Consider the following 21,310-nt stretch of genomic DNA (forward strand, 5'->3'; position numbering starts at 1 on the left):
CAACATGTTTTAGACCCCATGATAAAGTTCCTTACCATGCTTCCATGGCCTTCTAGGATCCTTGTAAAGATTAAGTAAAAGAATTTCCTGTAGTGTATGTAAATCCGGAACAAGTAGCGGCATTCTGTGCTGGGAACTAGTCACTGCTTCCAGCACTGTAATCAAGCCTATACTGCCATTAATCATGCACCATTAGGCATGAATAAGTGGAGAACAGCCCTGACACTGCAGATTTCTCAGCTCCTTGTCTAGGTCTGTATAGGCATGATTAAGGGCAGTATAGGTGTGATTACAACCGTGGGAGTGGTAACTAGTTCCTAGCGTAGAACGATCCAATGACTACTTGTTCCAGATTCCCATATGGCACAAGCGTTTTATAGCTTCATTTCTCCACTTTACAAGAATCCAGGAAGGACATGGTCATGGCAGGGAAAAGCATTGTGAGATCTAAATGCGTTGGTGACAGTTGCAGAGGGTCAAAAGTGACAACTGGTTTCCATAACCTAAAAACTTGATTTAAACGAACCTCACTTTGAGGACTCGTTTTTTTGCTTCAGAATGAAACTTAGGGGGAAATTTATCAAAACCTGTGCAGAGGAAAAGTGGTGCAGTTGCCCATGGCAACCAATCAGATTGCTTCTTATATTTATAAAAACGCTGTCCGGGAGCGCTTTCCTTCTCCCTCCTCCTCAGCTGGCAAATCCCAGCCTGTCACTTATTTCTGCTCTCCACTGTTCGTTCCTTCCTTCCTCACTCAGCCCGGCATGCGTGCCCACTCCTCCTAGGGAGCGCACGCAGAAGTTCTCAGATTTAAAGGGCCAGTGCGCCTGTAATTATGTGATACACCTGCATCTTTGTTATAAGTTTCAGCACCTTCCCACACACCCCTGCCAGATCTTTGTTGCCCTAGAGAAAGCGTTTTTTGTCTTGCCTTGCCGTGTTCCAGACCCTTTCATTCCGTGGCCTGACCTTGCTCCTTGCCACCTGCCTAGAAGACCTCCTGCTACATTCCCGACTACGCTCCTGTGCCGCCAGCCCTGACCTCCTGCTATGTTCCCGACTACACTCCTGTGCCGCCAACCCTGACCTCCTCCTATCCAGACCACGTCTTGCCTAATCCCTCCTGTGCCTCGCATCTCCTCAGTCGCATGTGTGGTCAAGTCGTGCAATGGGTAGTGACTTGGGTGCTGCCTTCCGCAGCAAGACCATCCTTCTATTCAACACTTTCTGGGATTTGCCAATTATCGTCAGTTCATCCCACATTTCTCTTCCTTGGTCGCTCGAATTGTGGCTCTCACTAAGAAGAGCTCTAACCCCAAGTCGAGGCCTTCTCTCGCATAGTCTGCATTTCCCTCTGCTCCCGTGCTTTCAAGACCTGATCCAGAGAAACCCTTTGCTTTGGAGGTAGATGCTTCATTCGTAGGACACGGTGCCGTTCTTATCCAGAAAAGCTCCAAGGGCAAGACTTTTTAAGACTTTCTCGCCTGCAGATCAGGAACTCCTTGATATTCAGTTAGCCTTAGAAGAGTGGCAACATTTATTAGAAGGTTCATCTCATCCGGTCAGCATCTATTCAGATCATAATAATCTCCAATCTGCTCAGCGTTTGAAACCTCGCCAGGCTAGATGGTCTCTTTTCTTTTACAGATTTAATTTCTTCATTAATTTCTGCCCTGCTAACAAAAGTGTCAGAGCCTCTTTCCAGATCCTCCGATGTCATGGGAACAGACTCCACGCCAAGGCACATTATTCCTCCAGAGTGATTGATCTCAGCAGCTCCTGCTGTTCTTCAGCAAGTTCCCCATGGGAAATCCTTTTTGTGCCTCTCAGACTGAGACGTAAAGTCCTGAATTGAATACGGAAGACCATTCAACTAATCTCCCGGCATTACTGGTGGCCGCATCTTGAACGCGATGTCACTGATTTTGTCCATACCTGTGTTACCTGCGCCCGTGACAAAACTCCTCGGCAGAAACCTACAGGACTCTTACAGCCTTTGCACATTCCGGAGACTCCCTGGTCCCACATAGCTATAGACTTTATTACCGATCTGCCTCCTTCCTGTAATAACACTGTCATCTGGGTGGTGGTTGATCGATTTTCCAAGATGACTCATTTCATTCTGCTACCAGGTCTACTATCTGCTCCACAGCTGGCAAAGCACTTTCTTCAACATTTTTCGTCTTCATGGCCTTCCAAATCATATCCTCTCGGATTGTGGAGTGCAGTTTGTTTCCAAGTTCTGGCGAGCTCTCTGGTCCCGTCTTGACAATCTGCCTACCACCCTCAGTCCAATGGTCAGGTGGAGAGAGTAAATCAAATTCTGGAGACTTTCTCCGTCATTTTCTTTGTGCTCATCAGAACGATTCACGAGTCCACAAGGACTTCTCCATTTTTTGTTGTTTATGGACATCGTTCTGCTCTTCCAGTTCCAGTTTCCTCCGGTGTGCCAGCTGTTGATGAACTCATCCGAGACTTCTCTTCTATTTGGCAACAAACTCGGCATTCTTTGTCTCTTGCCTCCTCATGCAGGAAAGCTCAGGCAGATAAGAAAAGACCTCCTCAGTCCTTCTTTTCCGGTGATAGTTTGGTTATTCTCCAGATGCATTCGTTTCAAGATTCTCAATTACAAGTTGGGTCCTCGTTTCCTGGGTCCGTTCGAGGTCTTACAAAAATGAATTCGGTCTCTTATAAACTCTGATTGCCTTCTTCACTACGTATTCACAATTCTTTCCATGTATCTCTCCTCAAGCCTCTTGTCATCAATTGGTGAACTTTCTCCCCATGCCTGTCTCTGGTTCTTCGGACGTCTTTGAAGTCAAGGAGATTTTAGCCTCTAAGACCATGAGACAGAGACAATTCTTCTTGGTTTACTGAAAGTGATTTGGAAAGATCTTGGGAGCCGGAGGAGAAGACCCTGGACCATAACCTTCTCAGGTATTTTTTGAACCTCAAAAAGAGAGGGAGACCAAAGGGAGGGGGGTGTACTTTTATGTCCAGTACTCCGGCCAGACACGCTGGCCGTGAGCGCTTTTCTTCTCCCTCCACATGTGAATCCCAGCCAGTCACTTACCTCCTCTCTCCACTGTTCCTTCTGTCCTCCCTCAGCCCCGACTCACGTTCCCCCGCCTCCTAGGGCGGGTGCGCCGGAGTTCTCAGATTTAAAGAGCCAGTGCACCTGTAATTATGTGATACACCTGCTCCGTTATAAGTTTCTACACCTTCCCACACACCCCTGTCAGATCTTTGTTGCTCCAGTGCCCTAGAGAAAGCATTTGTTTGTCTTGCCTTGCCGTGTTCCAGACCCTTTCATTCCGTGACCTGACCTTGCTCCTTGCCGCCCACCTGGAACATTCTCAACTACGCTCCTGTGCCACCAGCCCTGACCTCCTGCTATCCAGACCACGTCTTGCCTAATCCCTCCTCTGCCTCGCATCTCCTCAGCCGCCTGTGTGGTCGAGTCGTGCCAGGGGCAGCGACCTGGGTGCCGCCTGCCGCAGCAAGACCATCCCACTTTGCAGCGGGCTCTGGTGAAAACCAGCGGCACCTTACACCCCGATCCCTGGCACGGCCCGTGTAATCTGCCACACAGGTCCAGCGGATCCAATACCTCCGTGAGTGTCCTGCTTACTGCCATGAGTCTTACAGTTGCTTTGGGTAACTGCTTTGGGTAACTGCTTCACTTTTCCTCTGCACAGGTTTAGCTATTTTAAGATTTTTTTTTTTTTTGTGGGCAGTCACACAGAATATATTCCATAAAACGTATATGTATTTATATGAAAAAAGATTTAAAATGCATTTTTTTTTATTATTCCCATCTTATCATAGGGTGTGTTTTGTTGTAAAAATGTTGTTATACTTTTGACTTTTTATTTTAATTTTATTTATTTATTTTTTAAGATTAAGGACCCAGCACAAAAGCGATATGAGGTTCCCATAAAAACTCCTTGTGCGACAAGAAAGGCAACCAATACGAAGTATGATGTTCAAATTACCCCTGACCCCTTCAGTCTTGTAGTGAAAAGAAAGAGTAATGGACAGATACTGTAAGTGGTTGCGAATTGTTTTTTGAAATAACCAATGTATCAAAATAAAAGATCAGTATGACATAATTAGGGGTTGTTAATGTAAAATTTTTGTTTTATATTTAGTGTACATCAGGAGTGCTCTGTCTGTATATGCTAAATGTATCTATAGCCTTCCACTGCAAATTGAATGACAGAACTGTGTTCTTAGGTCTTCCATCATGCCGGTCGGTATATGTATACCTATAAAAAAAAAAAAGTCATCCCATTCTGTATATTGTTTTTGTAAAATGGTGACCTAGGCATTCATTTAACAGATACATCATTATAATTTTTAAATACGACCGGCACCGCAAAGCAATTCTTACTCACACCAGAACTCAACAATGTTAGGCATACATAGAACTTCCCTTGAACAAAACAACCCTAGTGTGTTTCATGTTTGAACTGGAGCAAAACCAACTCTCATCAAATACAACTAAGAGAAGGGAAATGGAGCATACACCACAGAAATCTCTTCTACAGACTTTTATTCACAGCATGTATGGTAATCCATGATGGGGAAGGATTGTGCAGGAGAGCAAGATGATAGTGAGGCGGTGGGGTGTTCACAGGGACTACAAATGTTTTATGCTTTAACCATTGCCTGACGCTTTAACCATTAAGATAGCTCCTGCTTGGGAGTCTCTTAGATAGTGACTGAATCTTGCTGCACCTATACCTGTTTGTATTGACCAAAAATGTTCTTTGACCCGAACAACTAACTTACCTTTTTGTCTTACCTGTGTAGTGCAACCCACATGAACACACAAGGGCATATACAACATCTGTAGTATTAATGTTATTAATTGTATTACATGTTATGAATTGTCTTGTTTGGTGCAACAAATTTTAGTCACCATGTATGAGACTTCCATGCAGGAGTCTTAAATTTGCTGGACTAGTCATTGGCCCTGTCTTTTATGAAGGATAGCATATGCCTATACAATGCATGCTTTAAACTGGCGACTACAGCCACCACACCCCCTCCATTCATATCTATGGGAGGAGATGTGACGACTACGTACTAAACGTCATGCGATCTCCCATAGACGTGAATGGCGGGGACAGGGCGTGATGTCACGAACACAGAAGCTCCATGCTTTCGTGTTCTGGCCGCCACTGCTGCCAGCCCCGAGATCGCGGGGGGTCCCCAGTGGCGGGACCCCCACGATCAGACCTCTTATCCCCATTCCTTAACCTTTTCTGTTTTTTTTTTTTTAATCCTGTAATCCATGTACTAGTTTAGTAGCTCTTCTCTGTACTCTCTCCAAAGTATGTATATATCCTTCTGGAGATATTGCCTCCAGTACTGTGCACTATACTCCAAGTGAGGTCTCACCAGTGCACTTTACAGTGGCATGAGTACTTCCCTCTTTCTACTGCTAATACCTCTTCCTACACACCCAAGAATTCTGCTAGCATTTCCTAAATCCCTTTCCTCAGATACTGAGGTAAGGACTGCATGAAATATTTTATATTTTTCCCTTAGATAAGTATGCCCCAGGTGTATTATCTTCACTTTTTCACATAAAATTTAAGCTGCCAGAGTTCTGGCCATTCTACAGGAACATCATATCTTTTTGTCATCAGCAAAAAGACATACCTTACCATTGAAACCTTAAGCAATATAACTAATAAAGATAATTAACATAATGGAACTACTAGCCACCAGGGAATATTGGCATTTAATGTTTAAATGCTGTGATCTGTATAGATCAGTATTTAACCAGTTAAATGACGGACATCGGAGCAATCTCTGTCCATCATTACCGGCAAATCTCAGTGTAGCGGGCATCTCCTTGTTATGACGTGGAGCTGACCCGCGGGCCCGCATAATGTCTGCTCACCAGACCCATGACGTACATGTCATGGGAAGGGGTTAGGTTCAGTTATGGCAATATGCAGTAACCCATGGTTACCAACAGCTTGTTTAATGTGCTCACAGATTTTTTTAGGCTTATTTAAAATTAAAATAAAGCTGCATAATGTATCCCTAGTTGTTGGTAGATGCCTGCTGGTGTTAAAATGCACATGGAGGTACTGGAAGAGGACATGGGTTTTTCCAAACGTTCCAAAAAATATACCTTTTGGGCAAGTGAAGATGACTGCATGGAATTTCCCAGGTGTTCTAAAAATTATTCATTTTTGGGAGCAGCAACAGGTTTTGAGTTTGGCATGGATTTTTCCAAGTGTTTCTAAAAATTTTCCCAGAATTGGTGTCTTAAAGTAATGAAGAAGAATAAAAGTCTGACAAGATTATTCATTTTTTGAGGATCATGGGTTGTATGTAGGTGTAGGCCTGGTTTGAAAAAAAACAGCAGCAAGGGGAATGGCGGACGAGAGGGACTTTTAATAGCCAGCATAAAGCAGGCAGAGGCAGCTGGTAGTATCCAAAGTACAGCAGGAGGAGGGGGACTGGTAGTATACAGTGAACAGCAGGAGGTTTGAAAATTTAGGTTTTTCAAATTTTGCACTCCATGCACTGCTGCACACTGTATGGAGTGGCCCACCCTCTGCACCACATAATTGTGCACAGTGGGGACTAGTGGTAATTGTAGCCAGCGGACAGTGCAGTGGTGATGTAGTGTTAGCTGTAGCCACATGACAGCAGGCATTGGTAGACTAGGAATACTTGTAGTCAGGCTTTGTGATGCCTCTCCATGGGGGAGATTTCTCATTGCTTTTAGAGCTTTTATTTTGCTTATACCTTGCGCATAAAATGTTACACATACGCCTAAAAATTTTATTTGAAACCTTTGTGGGTACGGAGAAAGTAACAAACAGCCTTACCTAAGCAACATTCAGTTTTTACTTTGCAGATGTCACAAATTCATGAAGTACAAATGTTACATAGGCATAAAAAAGTCACAAACCTAAGCCAGGTCAGGCCTGGCTTACAAAACTGCATTTGGAATGCACTTGAAAAACCCAAAATAAAAGTCGCAGAGGAGAGGAGGAAACATACCAAATGGGGTTTTACAGTGATATATTGTTTTTTGCTTATTTGTGTCAAATTCATCAAAGCCGCCCCACCACCTTGATAGTATGATAAATGTGTTACTTGTGTTGCACATAAGCAAAACAAAAACAAAAAAATTACTTCAAAACTCATTTTTCAAAGACCACAATGAAAAAATATACCCCAATGTGCTTACGTAGAGGCCCAATTCCTAAAGTCGGACCCTGGCTGTGCCCTACTTTCTCTCTGCAGATACCGCACTGTGTTAGGGTTCTTGCAACAGGTAAGATAGTAAAGCTAGTAAAGAAACAGCGGGATATCATAAAGAGCTAGGTACACCACCACCCGACTGCCCCTGTTCTAGAAGTTTTTTTTTTTTCTCAAGGGGGAGGAATCTTTTGCAAGGTGTTGTATACATTGAGTAAACTCTTTTTCTGTGTGAAATCTCTATTTATAAGCTGGTTATTAACTTCCCTCTTTATGGTTTGTTAAAGTTCTGTGCTGTTGACAGTTTTTTTAGTTTATTTTAGCCAGTTTTCCCAGCCCCTTCGTGTCTTTTGTTGATTCTCTTCTAGGCTTCTCTTCTCTCCTCTGTACCCACTGAGCTTTTATTCTTAGACCAGGGGTTTTTCCGTTTTTGCACTTACATTTTTTTCCTCCTTACCTTTAAAAAATCATAACTCTTTCAATTTTGCACCTAAAAATCCATATCATGGCTTATTTTTTGCGCCACCAATTCTACTTTGTAATGACCTCAGTAATTTTACCCAAAAATCTACGGCAAAACGGAAAAAAAAAAAAAAATCATTGTCAGACACAATTGAAAAAAAAGCCATTTTGTAACTTTTGGGGGCTTCTGTTTCTACACCGTACATTTTTCAGTAAAAATGACACCTTATCTCTATTCTGTAGGGTCATACGATTAAAATGATACCCTAGTTATATAGGTTGGATTTTGTCATACTTCTGAAAAGAATCATAACTACATGCAGGAAAATGTAGAAGTTTAAAATTGTCATCTACTGACCCCTATAGCTCATTTAATTTGGCGCGTATGGGCGGTATGAGGGCTCATTTTTTGTGCCGTGATCTGAAGTTTTTAGCTGTACCATTTTTGTATTGATCGCTTTTTATTCATTTTTTCATGATATAAAAAGTGACCAAAAATACACAATTTTGGACTTTTGAATTTTTTTTGCGCGTACGCAATTGACTGTGCGGTTTAATTAATTATATATTTTTATAATTCGGACATTTCCGCATGCGGCGATACCACATATGTTTATTTTTATTTACACAGTTTTTTTTTTTTTTTTTTAAATAGGAAAAGGGGGGTGATTCAAACTTTTATCAGGGGAGGGGTTAAATGATCTTCACTTTTTTTTTTTCCACTTTTTTTTTTTTGCGCAGTGTTATAGTTCCCATAGGGGGCTATAACACTGCACACACTGAACTTTTACATTGATCACTGGTTTCTCATAGGAAACCAGTGATCAGTGATTCTGCCACTTGACTGCTCATGCCTGGATCTCAGGCACTGAGCAGTCATTCGGCAATCCGACAGCATAGAGGCAGGTAGGGATCCTCCGGCTGTCTTGTAAGCTGTTCGGGATGTTTGGGATTCCCCTGAGCTAACCGGCCTTGTTTCACTTTCACTTTAGATGCGGCGATCAACTTTGAATGCCGCGTCTAAAGGGTTAATAGCGTTCGGCACCGCGATCAGTGCTGTGCACTATTAGCCACGGGACTGACCCGCTATGACATGACACGCCGTGGCCCCGCATTATAGAAAGGGAAAGGACTCAGGATGTACTCCAGTGGAAAACCTTTATTTATTTATTTATTTATTTATTTTTAAATCAACTGGTGCCAGAAAGTTAAACAGATTTGTAAATTACTTCTATAAAAAAAATCTTAATCCTTCCAGTACTTATTAGCTGCAGAATACTACAGAGGAAATTTTCTTTTTGGAACACAGTGCTCTTTGCTTACATTTCACTCCATTTTAGGAACTGACCAGAGCAGCATATGTTTGCTATGGGGATTTTCTCCTTCTCTGGACAGTTCTTAAAATGGACAGAGATTTCAGCAGAGAGCTCCGTGCTCGTGATGTCAGCAGAGAGCTCTGTAGTATTCAGCAGCTAATAAGTACTAGAAGGCTTAAAGGAAAACGGTCACATGTTTGCTCCTGCAGTAACCACAAGTACTGATGGATAGTGCGGGAGACTCTGATTCCTATGATCCCTACCTTGGCTAGATCTGCACGGCCGTTCGCCCGCAATCTTAGTTTTATTATATCTGGAAATATGGCTGTAACTGGCACGGGCGGGCTGTAGCTTAACTTGCACTGACGTCAGCGCCGCCCGCTTATGAATATTCATCCCCCCTCCCTCCAGCTCTCCCTCTCTTCACGCTCCTAACTGGTCTTCACTGCGCATGCACCGCTTCCTGACATGCGCAGTGAAGTCCAGATAGAAACGGCGAAAAGAGGGAGAGCCAGAGACAGGGGGTTTCAATATTTATAAGCAGGCGGCGTTGTGGAGGGGCGGCGCTGATGTCAGTGCAAGTTAAGCTACAGAAACCCCGCCCGTGCCAATTACAGCCATATTTCCAGATATAATAAAACTAAGATTGTGGGCGAATGGCCGGGCGGATCCGGCCAAGGTAGGGATCATAGGAATCAGCGTCTCCCGCACTATCCATCAGTACCTGTGGTTAGTAAGAGAGCAAACATGTGACAGTTTTTCTTTAAGATTTTTTAATAGAAGTAATTTACAAATCTGTTTAATTTTCTGGCACCAGTTCAAAAAAAAAAAAAAAAAAAAAGTTTTCCCCCGGAGTACCCCTTTAAGTCCGCATCTCCTATAGCCAAGGCTAGTGGCTTTAAAGGGGTTCTCCGGTGCTTAGACATCTTATCCCCTATCAAAAGGATAGGGGATAAGATGCCTGATTGCGGGAGTCCCGCCGCTGGGGACCCCCGGGATCTTGCACGCGGCACCCCGTTTGTAATCAGTCCCCGGAGCGTGTTCGCTCCAGGTCTGATTACCGGCGGCGTGTGACGTCACGCCTCCGCCCCCGTGTGACGTCACGTTCCTCCCCTCAATGCAAGCCTACTGGAGGGGGCGTGTTGGCGCCCCCTCCCGTAGACTTGCATTGAGAGGCGGAGCGTGACATGACGGGGGCGGGGGCGTGACGTCACACGCCGCCGGCCGTGTGATAGGGGATAAGATTTCTAAGCACCGGAGTACCCCTTTAATCTCTTACTCCTGTCCAGTCCATTCAAGTGCTCCAGCTCAAACTCCAGCTTTAATGCTCCTCCTTCTTTCTCTGTAACTGCACCCAACCTCTTTTTCTGCAATCTCTATTCTCACAGCAGGCTACAGCAGTCTCAAGAAAAGCAAAGGCTGCATTTGTACCCTGCTTGTGCTTGTGCTTTTTCTGCATTCATGTGCCCTCTCTGATATTGGCACTTAAAAGAACTTTTCTTGATAAAGATGGCTTAGAAAAGAAGCCAACAGAAGGAGCACTTGACTTTGCTTATCTCTTTCAATAGCAGAAAGCGATTAGCTTAAATTTAAAGTCTTAAGATGCTAATACAATAATTGTTTGTTTATTTCTATGCACAATATATGGCATAAGTGTATGAATATCTGACATAAAACCTATATGGAACATTTTAGTTCTGAATGCTGTGTGTGCGGTGGGGGGGATCGACCACGCCTCCTCGTGATGTGACAGCCGCCACGCCCCCACCCATAGACTTGCATTGAGGGATAAGGCGTGATGTCATGAGGGGGCGGGGCCATCCCTGCAGCCTGCACAGCATTCGGACAGCATTCGGAGCTAAATGTTCCGAAAGCTGGCCAATGTTCAGAAAGCTGGCCACCCCCCCCCCATCTCCTTTTGCAACAGACCACGCCCATTTTTGGCTTTTCACAGTGCAATGTCGGGTTTGTCGGATTTTGCAGGTGCACACTGGCGCAGACATGTCTCAGACACTGTGCCAAAATGACCAGACAAAAACTGGTCAGTTCAGCTTAGTAAATGAGGCCCATTATTTAAATCATATTGTGAAAAATATGTGTGTGTATGTATGTATGTTTGTATGTGTGTGTGTATGTATATATATATATATATATATATATATATATATATATATATATATATATATATTATACTAGCTGACTACCTGGTTTTTCCTACCTAATGCTTGTGGGGGAGGAAAAGCAACATAGGAGGAAGTACCTGTCCTCATGTCCCACCCTCAGGTGGGACTGAGTTGTGATTTAGAGATTGTAGGCCGAAAATAGGAGGTGTGGTTTTGTGGAAGTGGGCATGACTTGAAAGCTGGACCAATGCACAAAAAGGGTAGAAATAAAAGGGTGTGGCTTAAATGGTGGGTGTGGCTTTGCAAGATGGTGTTTGGCATGCGTTAGGGATGTGGCTAGACCGACTCACTCACAAGGAGATGCAGAGCGGAGCTTGTGGAGTAAGGAAATGGAAGTCCTATATACTTGCATGGGACTTAAGACAAAAAAAAAAAAATCCTTCACTTAAGGGGGTAGGTTAGGGTTAATTTAACTATCATATATTTTTATTTGACATAAAAGTAACGTGTATACTAAGTTTCATCAAATATCTACTGCCATTTGGAAGTTATGCTGGAACATATATTTCCCATAGACTTGCATGGGACTTTAAACAAAGACCCTGACCCTCGCAAATTGGGGTGGTTAGGGTTAATTTATCTATCCTATGTTTGTAGTTGACATATAAGTAATGTGTACCAGGTTTTATTGAAATATCTTTGGAAGTGATACTGGAACACATACACACACACACTCACTCACTCACTCACTCACTCACTCACACACACACACACACACACACACACACACACACACACACACACACGCACACTGGCCGGCATTTATCATTGTAGGTGTAAGTGAAGCATTTTTTTACACCTTTTTTGTATGCTGGTAATGTGTAGGAGCACCAAATGTATTAAATAGTCACAGAGCATTTGATACATTTTGTGCAGGTCACATTTTCTGAAATTTCTCTCTTCACATACACCAAAAAGCTAAGTCTGGGCTAGTGTAGTTTTAGAGACATTTCAGTGGCTTTTTGCCTTTTTTGCACCTTTTTTCACAAAAAAGGCGCAGTTCATAAAACCCTTCCATATCATGTGTATTGCCAAAATCAGTGGATTGCAACTCAAAATCAACAGAAATGTGTAAACCAAAAGGTGCAATAAAACCCTGCTTGCGCTTTTTTTTTTTTTTGCACCTTTTCTAGACACAGAAAACTGTCTAAAGAAAATGATAAATGTCGGCCATTGAGTTTTATATAGATAGATATAGATATCAACCAAACTTATTCAAAACAATGGGGCTAAAATATATATAAATATATATATCCCAACTTTTTTATTTAAGCCTAAACTTGTTCTTGTGTGTTTCTATTTAAGAATACCAGTCATATCACAGAAAAAGTGATGCTTTACATGTCTTTGTGTCTAGTATTTGAATCTTACAGTGTCTATTTAAAGCTCTCTCTTTTCCTTTTACAGGATGAATACAGCCTTGGCTCCACTCCTGTTTGCAGATCAGTTCTTACAAATTTCAACATCTCTGCCATCTCATTATATATATGGTTTGGGGGAGCATCTCACTTCCATCAATCTAAACACTGATTGGTCCCGACTAACTTTTTGGAACAGAGATATTATACCTGTGGTAAGGGGTATATCTGTTTTACTCTTTGATTAATCATTCCACTGAAAACTGAAGTCATTTTCTTCCTTTTCTTTGAAGGAATCTGTGATCAATATCACCCACATTTATATGTTGGTACAGGCTTGTAGTATGGGAAACACTGATGAAAAAGATGCCATTTGTCTGGAATCTTCATATTTAACGCCTCCTTCCCTGTGCTGAGCTGCCTCTGCTGCAGAATAGAGCTCCACTTTCCAGCATTACATCTGTGGCTGGGGCTTTCGCGCAGGGGACAGAGTCTAAATGCAGAGTGGGTACAAAAAGAAATGGGAAACTTTGCCCAAAATGAATGACTGGGTGATACCTAGTGTAAAATGAAAACCAGAAAAAAAGAAATACTTAAAAGATGCACACCCAAGTACATAAAACAATGTCACAATTTTATTAAGCAACTACAGACATCAATAACAAACAACACTTAAAAAGGTTGTACATAATCCACAAAGGGAACCAGAAAATGGTTTCCCTATAGACTACTTGTGCAATGAATAAAGCATGAAATGGGCTGCTGCCAATGCCAAACCTCCGAAAAGTTTCAAAGAGTGGTAAAGGTGTATAATGAACAGTATGAATATACAATAGTGATATATTATAAAGTGCAAAAGGCAAATGGACTCTAAAATGAGAAAACACCTATAAACCTATTCTAAAGTAGATGAACAACACTGAAAATAGTGACGAAAAATGGAGGCATAATGGCAAGAGTATACCAATCTCAAATGACTGTAGGAAGTAAACTGGTGTCATCAGAGAGAAGCCCAAGAAAACAATAAGGGCACACGTGTCCGGCTAACACCCTACATGTTCCGTCACTCGCAGTGACTTACTCAGGAGGTATGTTTCTCATTTAGGTGTTTTTTCTCATTTTACAGCAGAGTCCATTTGCCTTTTGCACTATATATTATATGACTATTGTATATTTATTATGTGTATTTGTACTAGGTGATATACTGTTCATTATACATTTTCACCATTCTTTGCAATTTTTTAGAGGTTTGGCATTGGGAGAAGCCCATTTCATGCTTTATTCTTTGCTCACGTAATCCACAGAGATACCAGTTTCTGATTCCCCTTGTTGTTGTGTGGCTTATGTACAGCATTTTTAAGTGTATTCATGTATGTAGTTGCCTAATAAAACTGACATTTTATATGTACTTGGGTGTGCATCTTTGAATTGTTTCTCCCTTTTTTTCTGGTTGTTAAATGCGGAGTGGAGCTCCATTCTACAGCATAGGAAGCATTACTATGAAGATGTTGGCTGAACATTATCGTGCATGGGAATGCCCCATGTGCACCATGCAGGATCATTAGCATCTCAAAAAGACCGAAGCAAGGAATGGTAAGTATAATTTTTATCAGTGTCATCTGCACTAAAAGCCTGTACTAGCAGGTTAGCGCAGGTAATACTGGTGACTGATTCCCTTTTAAGAAGGTCTTCAAAATTAAAAGGGTCGCACATGGACAAATTATTTTACAAAGGGCCTTGGGTGCTTCAAAAGTAAAAAAAATAAAATAAAGCAAAGATCACCAGCCCCAATCCCCCATCACTTCTGTTCCGATGGCTCCCAGTCCCAGGTCTTTTATGCTTCTTCCTGCTTCTGGGGATGTGCTAGAATAGTGTGAACATGTTTTATGTATACACGAACAAGAGCCTGTGGTAAAAAAATAAATAAAAAAAAACTGATGACATAAGTGAAGTCTGGGCCGGATTAACATAGGAGCTGATGAAGCAGCAGCTCCAGACCCCTACATTAAAATAGGCCCATCGCCCATAACTCCCAACTTTTGAGCAAAGAGGGACAAGCCACATCCATAACCACACCATCAGCCATACCCCCTAGCCATGCCCTCACCATGCCTGCACATGCAGAATGGGAATACCTCTTACACAGCCATAATGTCAGTCTGTCCCCTAAGTTTAGGAGGATATCAGATACACAGGTGACAGACTGATGACAACCACCATCCTTACCACTATAGACTATATAAGTGATTACATACATTTACATCAGGTGACGTCGCTCAATTATTTTTCTTCTCTATCAAGTCCAGACTGTCATGATTATTTCTTCCAGCCTCCACAGAACCTGCCAGACAAATTTTTAGGCTCCGCACTTTTTCAGCACCTATAATGAATGCCCTTAATCATATTAATGCCCCCCTGGTGTGTTGGAGGAGTCTGTAGGGAGATGGGGTCCTTTAGGTAGTTTCTCCCATCACATAGGTGCCCTAGGTTGGAAGCCCCAAAGAGAGTTGCACCTGTAGGTTAATCCCCCAGGTAGCTGTCCCCAGTATGAAAACTCCCATATAAGCTATGTTGGTAGTAGGTAGCCCCTCTATTAGCTTGGTAGTTAGTCCCCATATTAGCTAGGCAGGAACATAGTCCCCCACATTTAGGTAGGCATCAGAAGTTCCCGACATTAGGTAAGCACCAGAAGTTCCCCACATAAGCTAGGCAGTAGTCCCCGGGGTCTGCCCCTCTGGCATACTTACCTCCTGCTGCTCTGGGTTCTTCCCCATTGGCTCCAGTGGCTCACTCAGTACGGCCTCTTCTTTCCTCTTTTGCGCTCCGGAATCTGAATAAGTCACTCATGTGCCGGGGAAGGGTTCAGCTCTTTACCCTGTCAAACTTCCCACTGGGCGTCCCATTTAACTGTAGACGCCACATTAGGAGGCATTAACAGTTAAATGCAGGACATGTGGGTGCCGTTCCAGGACAACGGGACTTCACCCCAAAGCGTGAATATCTCAACAGATCCTGGGACATTTGGGAGGTATGCCATCGCCTGTCCCGTACTCCTAAACAATGATTAATATCATGAAAGAGCAGACGAGATCTCGAAGGCCGGTCCATTGCAGATCTCACTGAGCGCAGTATTTGGACCATGTCCCCTGGGTGCAGGGAGGAGTCTGTCACCTGTGCAGAACCATCTTCCATTCACCACTATACAACAGAGGGATAAGGAGCTTTCTGTGAGTCACATGACCTCACAGGTCCTACAACAATGTGCACAGGAAGAAAACAAGCAAGCTAGATGTGTGTGTGTGTATAAAGAATGTCTTTTAAGTATGTCTTCTCCTCCAGTCATCTCCAGAGCTAGATTCACTATGCTCTTGTTACATCACGCACTATTCTGCTGCTACATAGTAACATAATTCATAAGGTTGAAAAAAGACCAGGTCCATCAAGTTCAACCTATATGTCTAATGAGTCCCTACTGAGTTGATCCAGAGGAAGGCAAAAAAGCCTAATGCTAGAGGTAAAAATTCCTTCCCGACTCCAAATATGGCAGTCAGAATAAATCCCTGGATTAATGTTCTGTCCCTATAAATCTAGTATACATAACCAGCGATGTTGTTACTCTCCAAAAATGCATCCAGACCCTTTTTGAACTCTCTTAGAGTTCACCATGACCACCTCTTCAGACAGAGAATTCCACAGTCTCACTGCTCTTACAGTAAAGGACCCCCATCTGTGCTAAACATAAAGGATGCCCCCTTGTTATAGATACAGTCCTGGGTATAAATAGATCATGGGAGAGATCTCTGTACAGTACCCTGATATATTTATACATAGTTATTAGGTCACCCCTAAGCCTTCTTTTTTTTCTAAACTAAATAACCCTAAATAAAGTTACATCATGTCTTATCCTCCAGTCAGCACTCGATATTCTGCTGTTACTAAATGTCTTATCCTCCAGTCACTTCCAGAACTGCAGGCTCTATTCTGCTGTTACATTGTGGGTTATCCTCTAATCACCTCCAGAGCTGCATTCACTATTCTGCTCTTACATCATATCTGACACGCCAGTCACATCCACACCCTACACAACAAAAATTGAAAAGTCAAATTTTTTAAAATGTACTCTTCCCCCAAAAATGTTAACTCATATGTACCCACAATGTGACTCATACCACTAAAACATGCCCTAATACAGCTATTAGGGATAATTTAAGAAAATGTTTTGGGCATACAGTGGTGGTGAAACAAACAAAATCTTTTGGCAAAAGATAATAGCTACATTATACATACCAGTCCCTGTCTTGTAAAAGTGTGTATGGTAAGGGGGGCCCAGGTACTCCAGCAGTTAGGGACCCTAAAGTTCCTCATGGCGTGCCTGGGTGGTGCTGTGCTTGACTTTAAAATGTAAAACTTGTAGAGCCACGAGAGATGCAGTGCTGCTGTCAGTGATTCAAGACTGCAGCGGCTTCTGCAACAGTCCTGGGGAGGATACTGTCCAAAGACTAGATAAGTCAGCATGAGCTCAGCTATTATAAACAAATATGCCATTCAGGTGACAATTTCTCACCTTCGAGAGCATGGAAAAGCTAAGTGTGAATAGCTTTTCCATGGCAACACCACACTACAAGAAATTGACATGGTAAACAAAAACACATCATAACAGAGTGGGATCGAGACAAAACCGCAACAGGGGAACAGGCAAATTCCACCACGTTCGATGTGAGAGGACATCACTCTGTGCCGATCAGCTATAGAGAAACAGAATCAGTGTCGGCAGTGAGCAGAGTGGCTGGTACAGCAATCCACTAGCCAGCTGCTCAACCCCACACAGTATTAAAGGGGTATTCCAGGATTTTTTTTTTTTTGACTATGCTACAGGGGCTGATATAGTGTCTGTACCTGTGTGTGTGTGTGTGTGTGTGTGACGTTTTTTTCACAATTCTTATGTGATTTTCACCCCAATATTTATTTTTAACAGCATACAAAATGACTGTTTGTATCAGATTTTTCCCAAGTTGCAATGTGGCAGAGACCTGACTCACTAGTCAGCTGATGACAGGGAGCCTATCTACTCAATGAGTGGAGCAATCACTTGGTGGGGGAGAGATCAATCTGCAACTAATGCAACAGCTGTAGGCACCCTGATTGAAAACCACAGGCCTTTTATATTTCAATGGGTGGGATGTGTGGGAGGGAGGAAAATGGAATTATGGGATTTGTAGGCAAAGAAGAAAACTTAAACAGGAAATACCAGTTCACAAAAAGCTAGCCACAGTGTTATGGTAATCTCACAACATTTAGCCCCAAGACCAGCGCAGATCCCTCCTAAGCATGTCCATTACTGTCTGGCAGGTACGTACTAAAATCACCTTATGGTGGATAACCCCTTTAAGACTTGTAAAGACAAATGAAACGAGAAGATAAGTGTCTAGGCCCTAAATGGACTCATGGAACACAGGACATCAGAAAAGAAGCTAGGACCCCATAATGTGACAACTGTAGTATTGAATAAAAAGGAGAACGTGCATAAAAAATAAATCGTAAAATTTATAGCTGTAATGTCACTACAGACAAATCTGAAAAGTATATTTGAGTGTACAGAATACAGAACTATACATGTGGATGCCGTGCTCAATCCAAAGCCAGGGCATCAACAAATTGGAAAAACATGTGTTGAAATAATATGACCACACAAATATATATAATTAATATAAGGAATTAATATAAGCACTTTGCATGAATTTGCCACTCATGGACTATCCATAATCTTTGTTGCACTTGCACTTTATAAAACTCAGATGTCTCTTCTTTATTTCACCTCATGCCTTCGATTAACCCCCTTATCGACACAGGATGTAAATGTATGTCCTGGTGCCCTGGTACTTAATGCACCAGGACGTACATTTACGTCCTGTACATGGCCGCGAGCAACGGAGTGGTGCCCGTGTCATGCGCGGGAGATCCTGGCTGCTATCAGCAGCCAGGGACCCACCGCAATGGCAGACTTCAGCGCTCGTGCTGATTTGTTCCATTAACCCCTCAGATGTCGTGATGAATATTGATCACGGCATCTGCGGCAGTGCGGTCTGTAAAATGGATGATCAGATCCCCTCACCTCCGTCTGTCTCCACAGGTCTTCTGCTCTTGTCGGAGATCAAGCAGACCAGTGCAGGAGATCAAGAATACTGATCAGTGCTATGCCCTATGCATAGCACTGAACAGTATTAGCAATCTGATTACTCAAAATAGTCCCCTATGGGGACTATTATATTTTTTTTTTACATTTACAAAATCCCCAATAAAATGTAAATCATCCCTTTTTCCCATTTTACCCCCAGAAAGTGTAAAAAAAAAAATAAATAAAGTGATAAAACTATTGATACTGTTCGTTGAACTGCGTAAACGTGTAAATAAATAGTCCAAAATTGCAGCTTTTAGTCACATATTCCCCCCAAAAAAGTAAACAATTTTAATTAAAAGTTTCATATATGCAAATGTTGTATCAATAAAGAGTATAGATCACAGTGCAAAAAATTTGCCCTCATACCACAGCTTATACGGAAAAATTAAGAAGTTATATGTTGTCAAAATAGAGGGATTTTAACCTCTTAAGGACCCATGACGTACGCATACGTCATGAGTCCGCTCCCGATCTGTAATGCGGAGCCACGGCGTGGCCCCACGTCATATCTGGTCGGGCCCGGCCGGGACCCGTGGCTAATAGCTAGCGGCATTGATCGCGGTGCCGCGCGCTATTAACCCTTTAGACGCGGCATTCAAAGTTGAACGCCGCATCTAAAGTGAAAGTGAAACCATGCCGGTTAGCTCAGGGAGCTGTTCGGGATCGCCGCGGCCAAATCGTGGCATCCCGAACAGCTAACAAGATAGCTGGAGGATCCCTACCTGCCTCCTCGCTGTCCGATCGCCAAATGACTGCTCAGTGCCTGAGATCCAGGCATGAGCAGTCAAGTGGCAGAATCATTGATCAGTGGTTTCTTATGAGAAAATGTAAAAGATCAGTGTGTGTGCAGTGTTATAGGTCCCTATGGGAGCTATAGCACTGCAAAAAAAAAGTGAAAAAAAAAGTGAATAAAGATCATTTATCACCTCCCCTACTAAAAGTTTGAATCTCCCCCTTTTCCCATAAAAAAAAAAAAAAAAAGTGTAAATAAAAATAAACATATGTGGTATCGCCCCACGCGGAAATGTCCAAGTTATAAAAATATATAGTTAATTAAACCGCACGGCCAATGGCGTATGCGCAAAAAAATTCCAAAGTCCAAAATAGTGCTTTTTGGTCACTTTTTATGTCATGAAAAAATGAATAAAAATTTATCAAGTCCTATCAATGCAAAAATGGTACTGCTAAAAACTTCAGATCACGGCACAAAAAATGAGCCATCATACTGCTCCATACGCGGAAAAATAAAAAAGTTATAGGGGTCAGAATATGACAATTTTAAACGTATAAATTTTCCTGCATGTAGTTATGATTTTTTTTCCAGAAGTACAACAAAATCAAACCTATATAAGTAGGGTATCATTTTAATCGTATGGATCTACAGAATAAAGATAAGGTGTCATTTTTACCGAAAAATGTACTGCGTAGAAACGGAAGCCCCCACAAATTACAAAATGGCGGGGTTTTTTTTCAATTTTGTCTCACAATGATTTTTTTCCGTTTCGCCGTAGATTTTTGGATAAAATGACTGACGTCATTACAAAGTAGAATTGGTGGTGCAAAAAATAAGCCATCATATGGATTTTTAGGTGAAAAATTGAGTTATGATTTTTTAAAGTTAAGGAGGATAAAACGAAAATGCAAAAACGAAAAACCCCGGGTCCTTAAGGGATAAAACGCATTAATTTGGAGATTAAAGTTGGAGATTTTTTTTAAACCCTTTAAGGACCGGGGGTTTTTCCATTTTGCATTTTCGTTTTTTGCTCCTTGCCTTTAAAAAATCGTAACTCTTTCAATTTTGCACCTAAAAATCCATATGATGGCTTATTTTTTGCGCCGCCAATTCTACTTTGTAATGACGTCAGTCACTTTGCCCAAAAATCTATGGTGAAATGGAAAAAAAAATCATTGTGCGACAAAATTGAAAAAAAAACGGCGTTTTGTAATTTTGGGGGCTTCCGTTTCTACGTAGTACATTTTTCGGTAAAAATGACACCTTATCTTTATTCTGTAGGTCCATACGATTAAAATGATACCCTACTTATATAGGTTTGATTTTGTCGGACTTCTGGAAAAAAATCATAACTACATGCAGGAAAAGTAAAACGTTTAAAATTGTCATCTTCTGACCCCTATAACTTTTTTTTTTCCGTGTATGGGGCGGTATGAGGGCTCATTTTTTGCGCCGTGATCTGAAGTTTTTAATGGTACCATTAATTGATAAGACTTATTGATCATTTTTAAATTATATAAAAAGTGACCAACAATGCACTATTTTGGACTTTGGAATTTTTTTGCGCGCACGCCATTGACCGAGCGGTTTAATTAATGATATATTTTTATAATTCGGACATTTCCGCACGCGGTGATACCATATATGTTTATTTTTATTTACACTGTGTTTTTTTTTTTTATTGGAAAAGGGGGGTGATTCAAACTTTTAATAGGGGAGGAGTTAAATTATCTTTTATTCACTTTTTTTTTCACTTTTTTGCAGTGTTATAGGTCCCATAGGGACCTATAACACTGCACACACTGATCTTCATCATTGATCACTGGTTTCTCATAAGAAACCAGTGA

At 42.0% G+C, this 21,310-nt stretch overlaps 1 protein-coding gene across 3 annotated transcripts in view; it reads left to right on the top strand.

Moving 5' to 3' along the window:
- Positions 1-21,310, top strand: part of LOC130297283 (lysosomal alpha-glucosidase-like) — a 260,565-nt gene that overhangs the window by 77,508 nt on the left and 161,747 nt on the right. For all 3 annotated transcript variants that reach the window (XM_056549592.1, XM_056549593.1, XM_056549594.1), the window contains 2 exons: positions 3,901-4,046; positions 12,602-12,767. In XM_056549592.1, the coding sequence (XP_056405567.1) occupies positions 3,901-4,046; positions 12,602-12,767 (312 nt within the window). The remainder of the gene's footprint in view (positions 1-3,900; positions 4,047-12,601; positions 12,768-21,310) is intronic.

This window comes from Hyla sarda, chromosome 13, assembly GCF_029499605.1.
Source record: "Hyla sarda isolate aHylSar1 chromosome 13, aHylSar1.hap1, whole genome shotgun sequence".
NCBI classification, from domain to species: Eukaryota; Metazoa; Chordata; class Amphibia; order Anura; family Hylidae; genus Hyla; species Hyla sarda.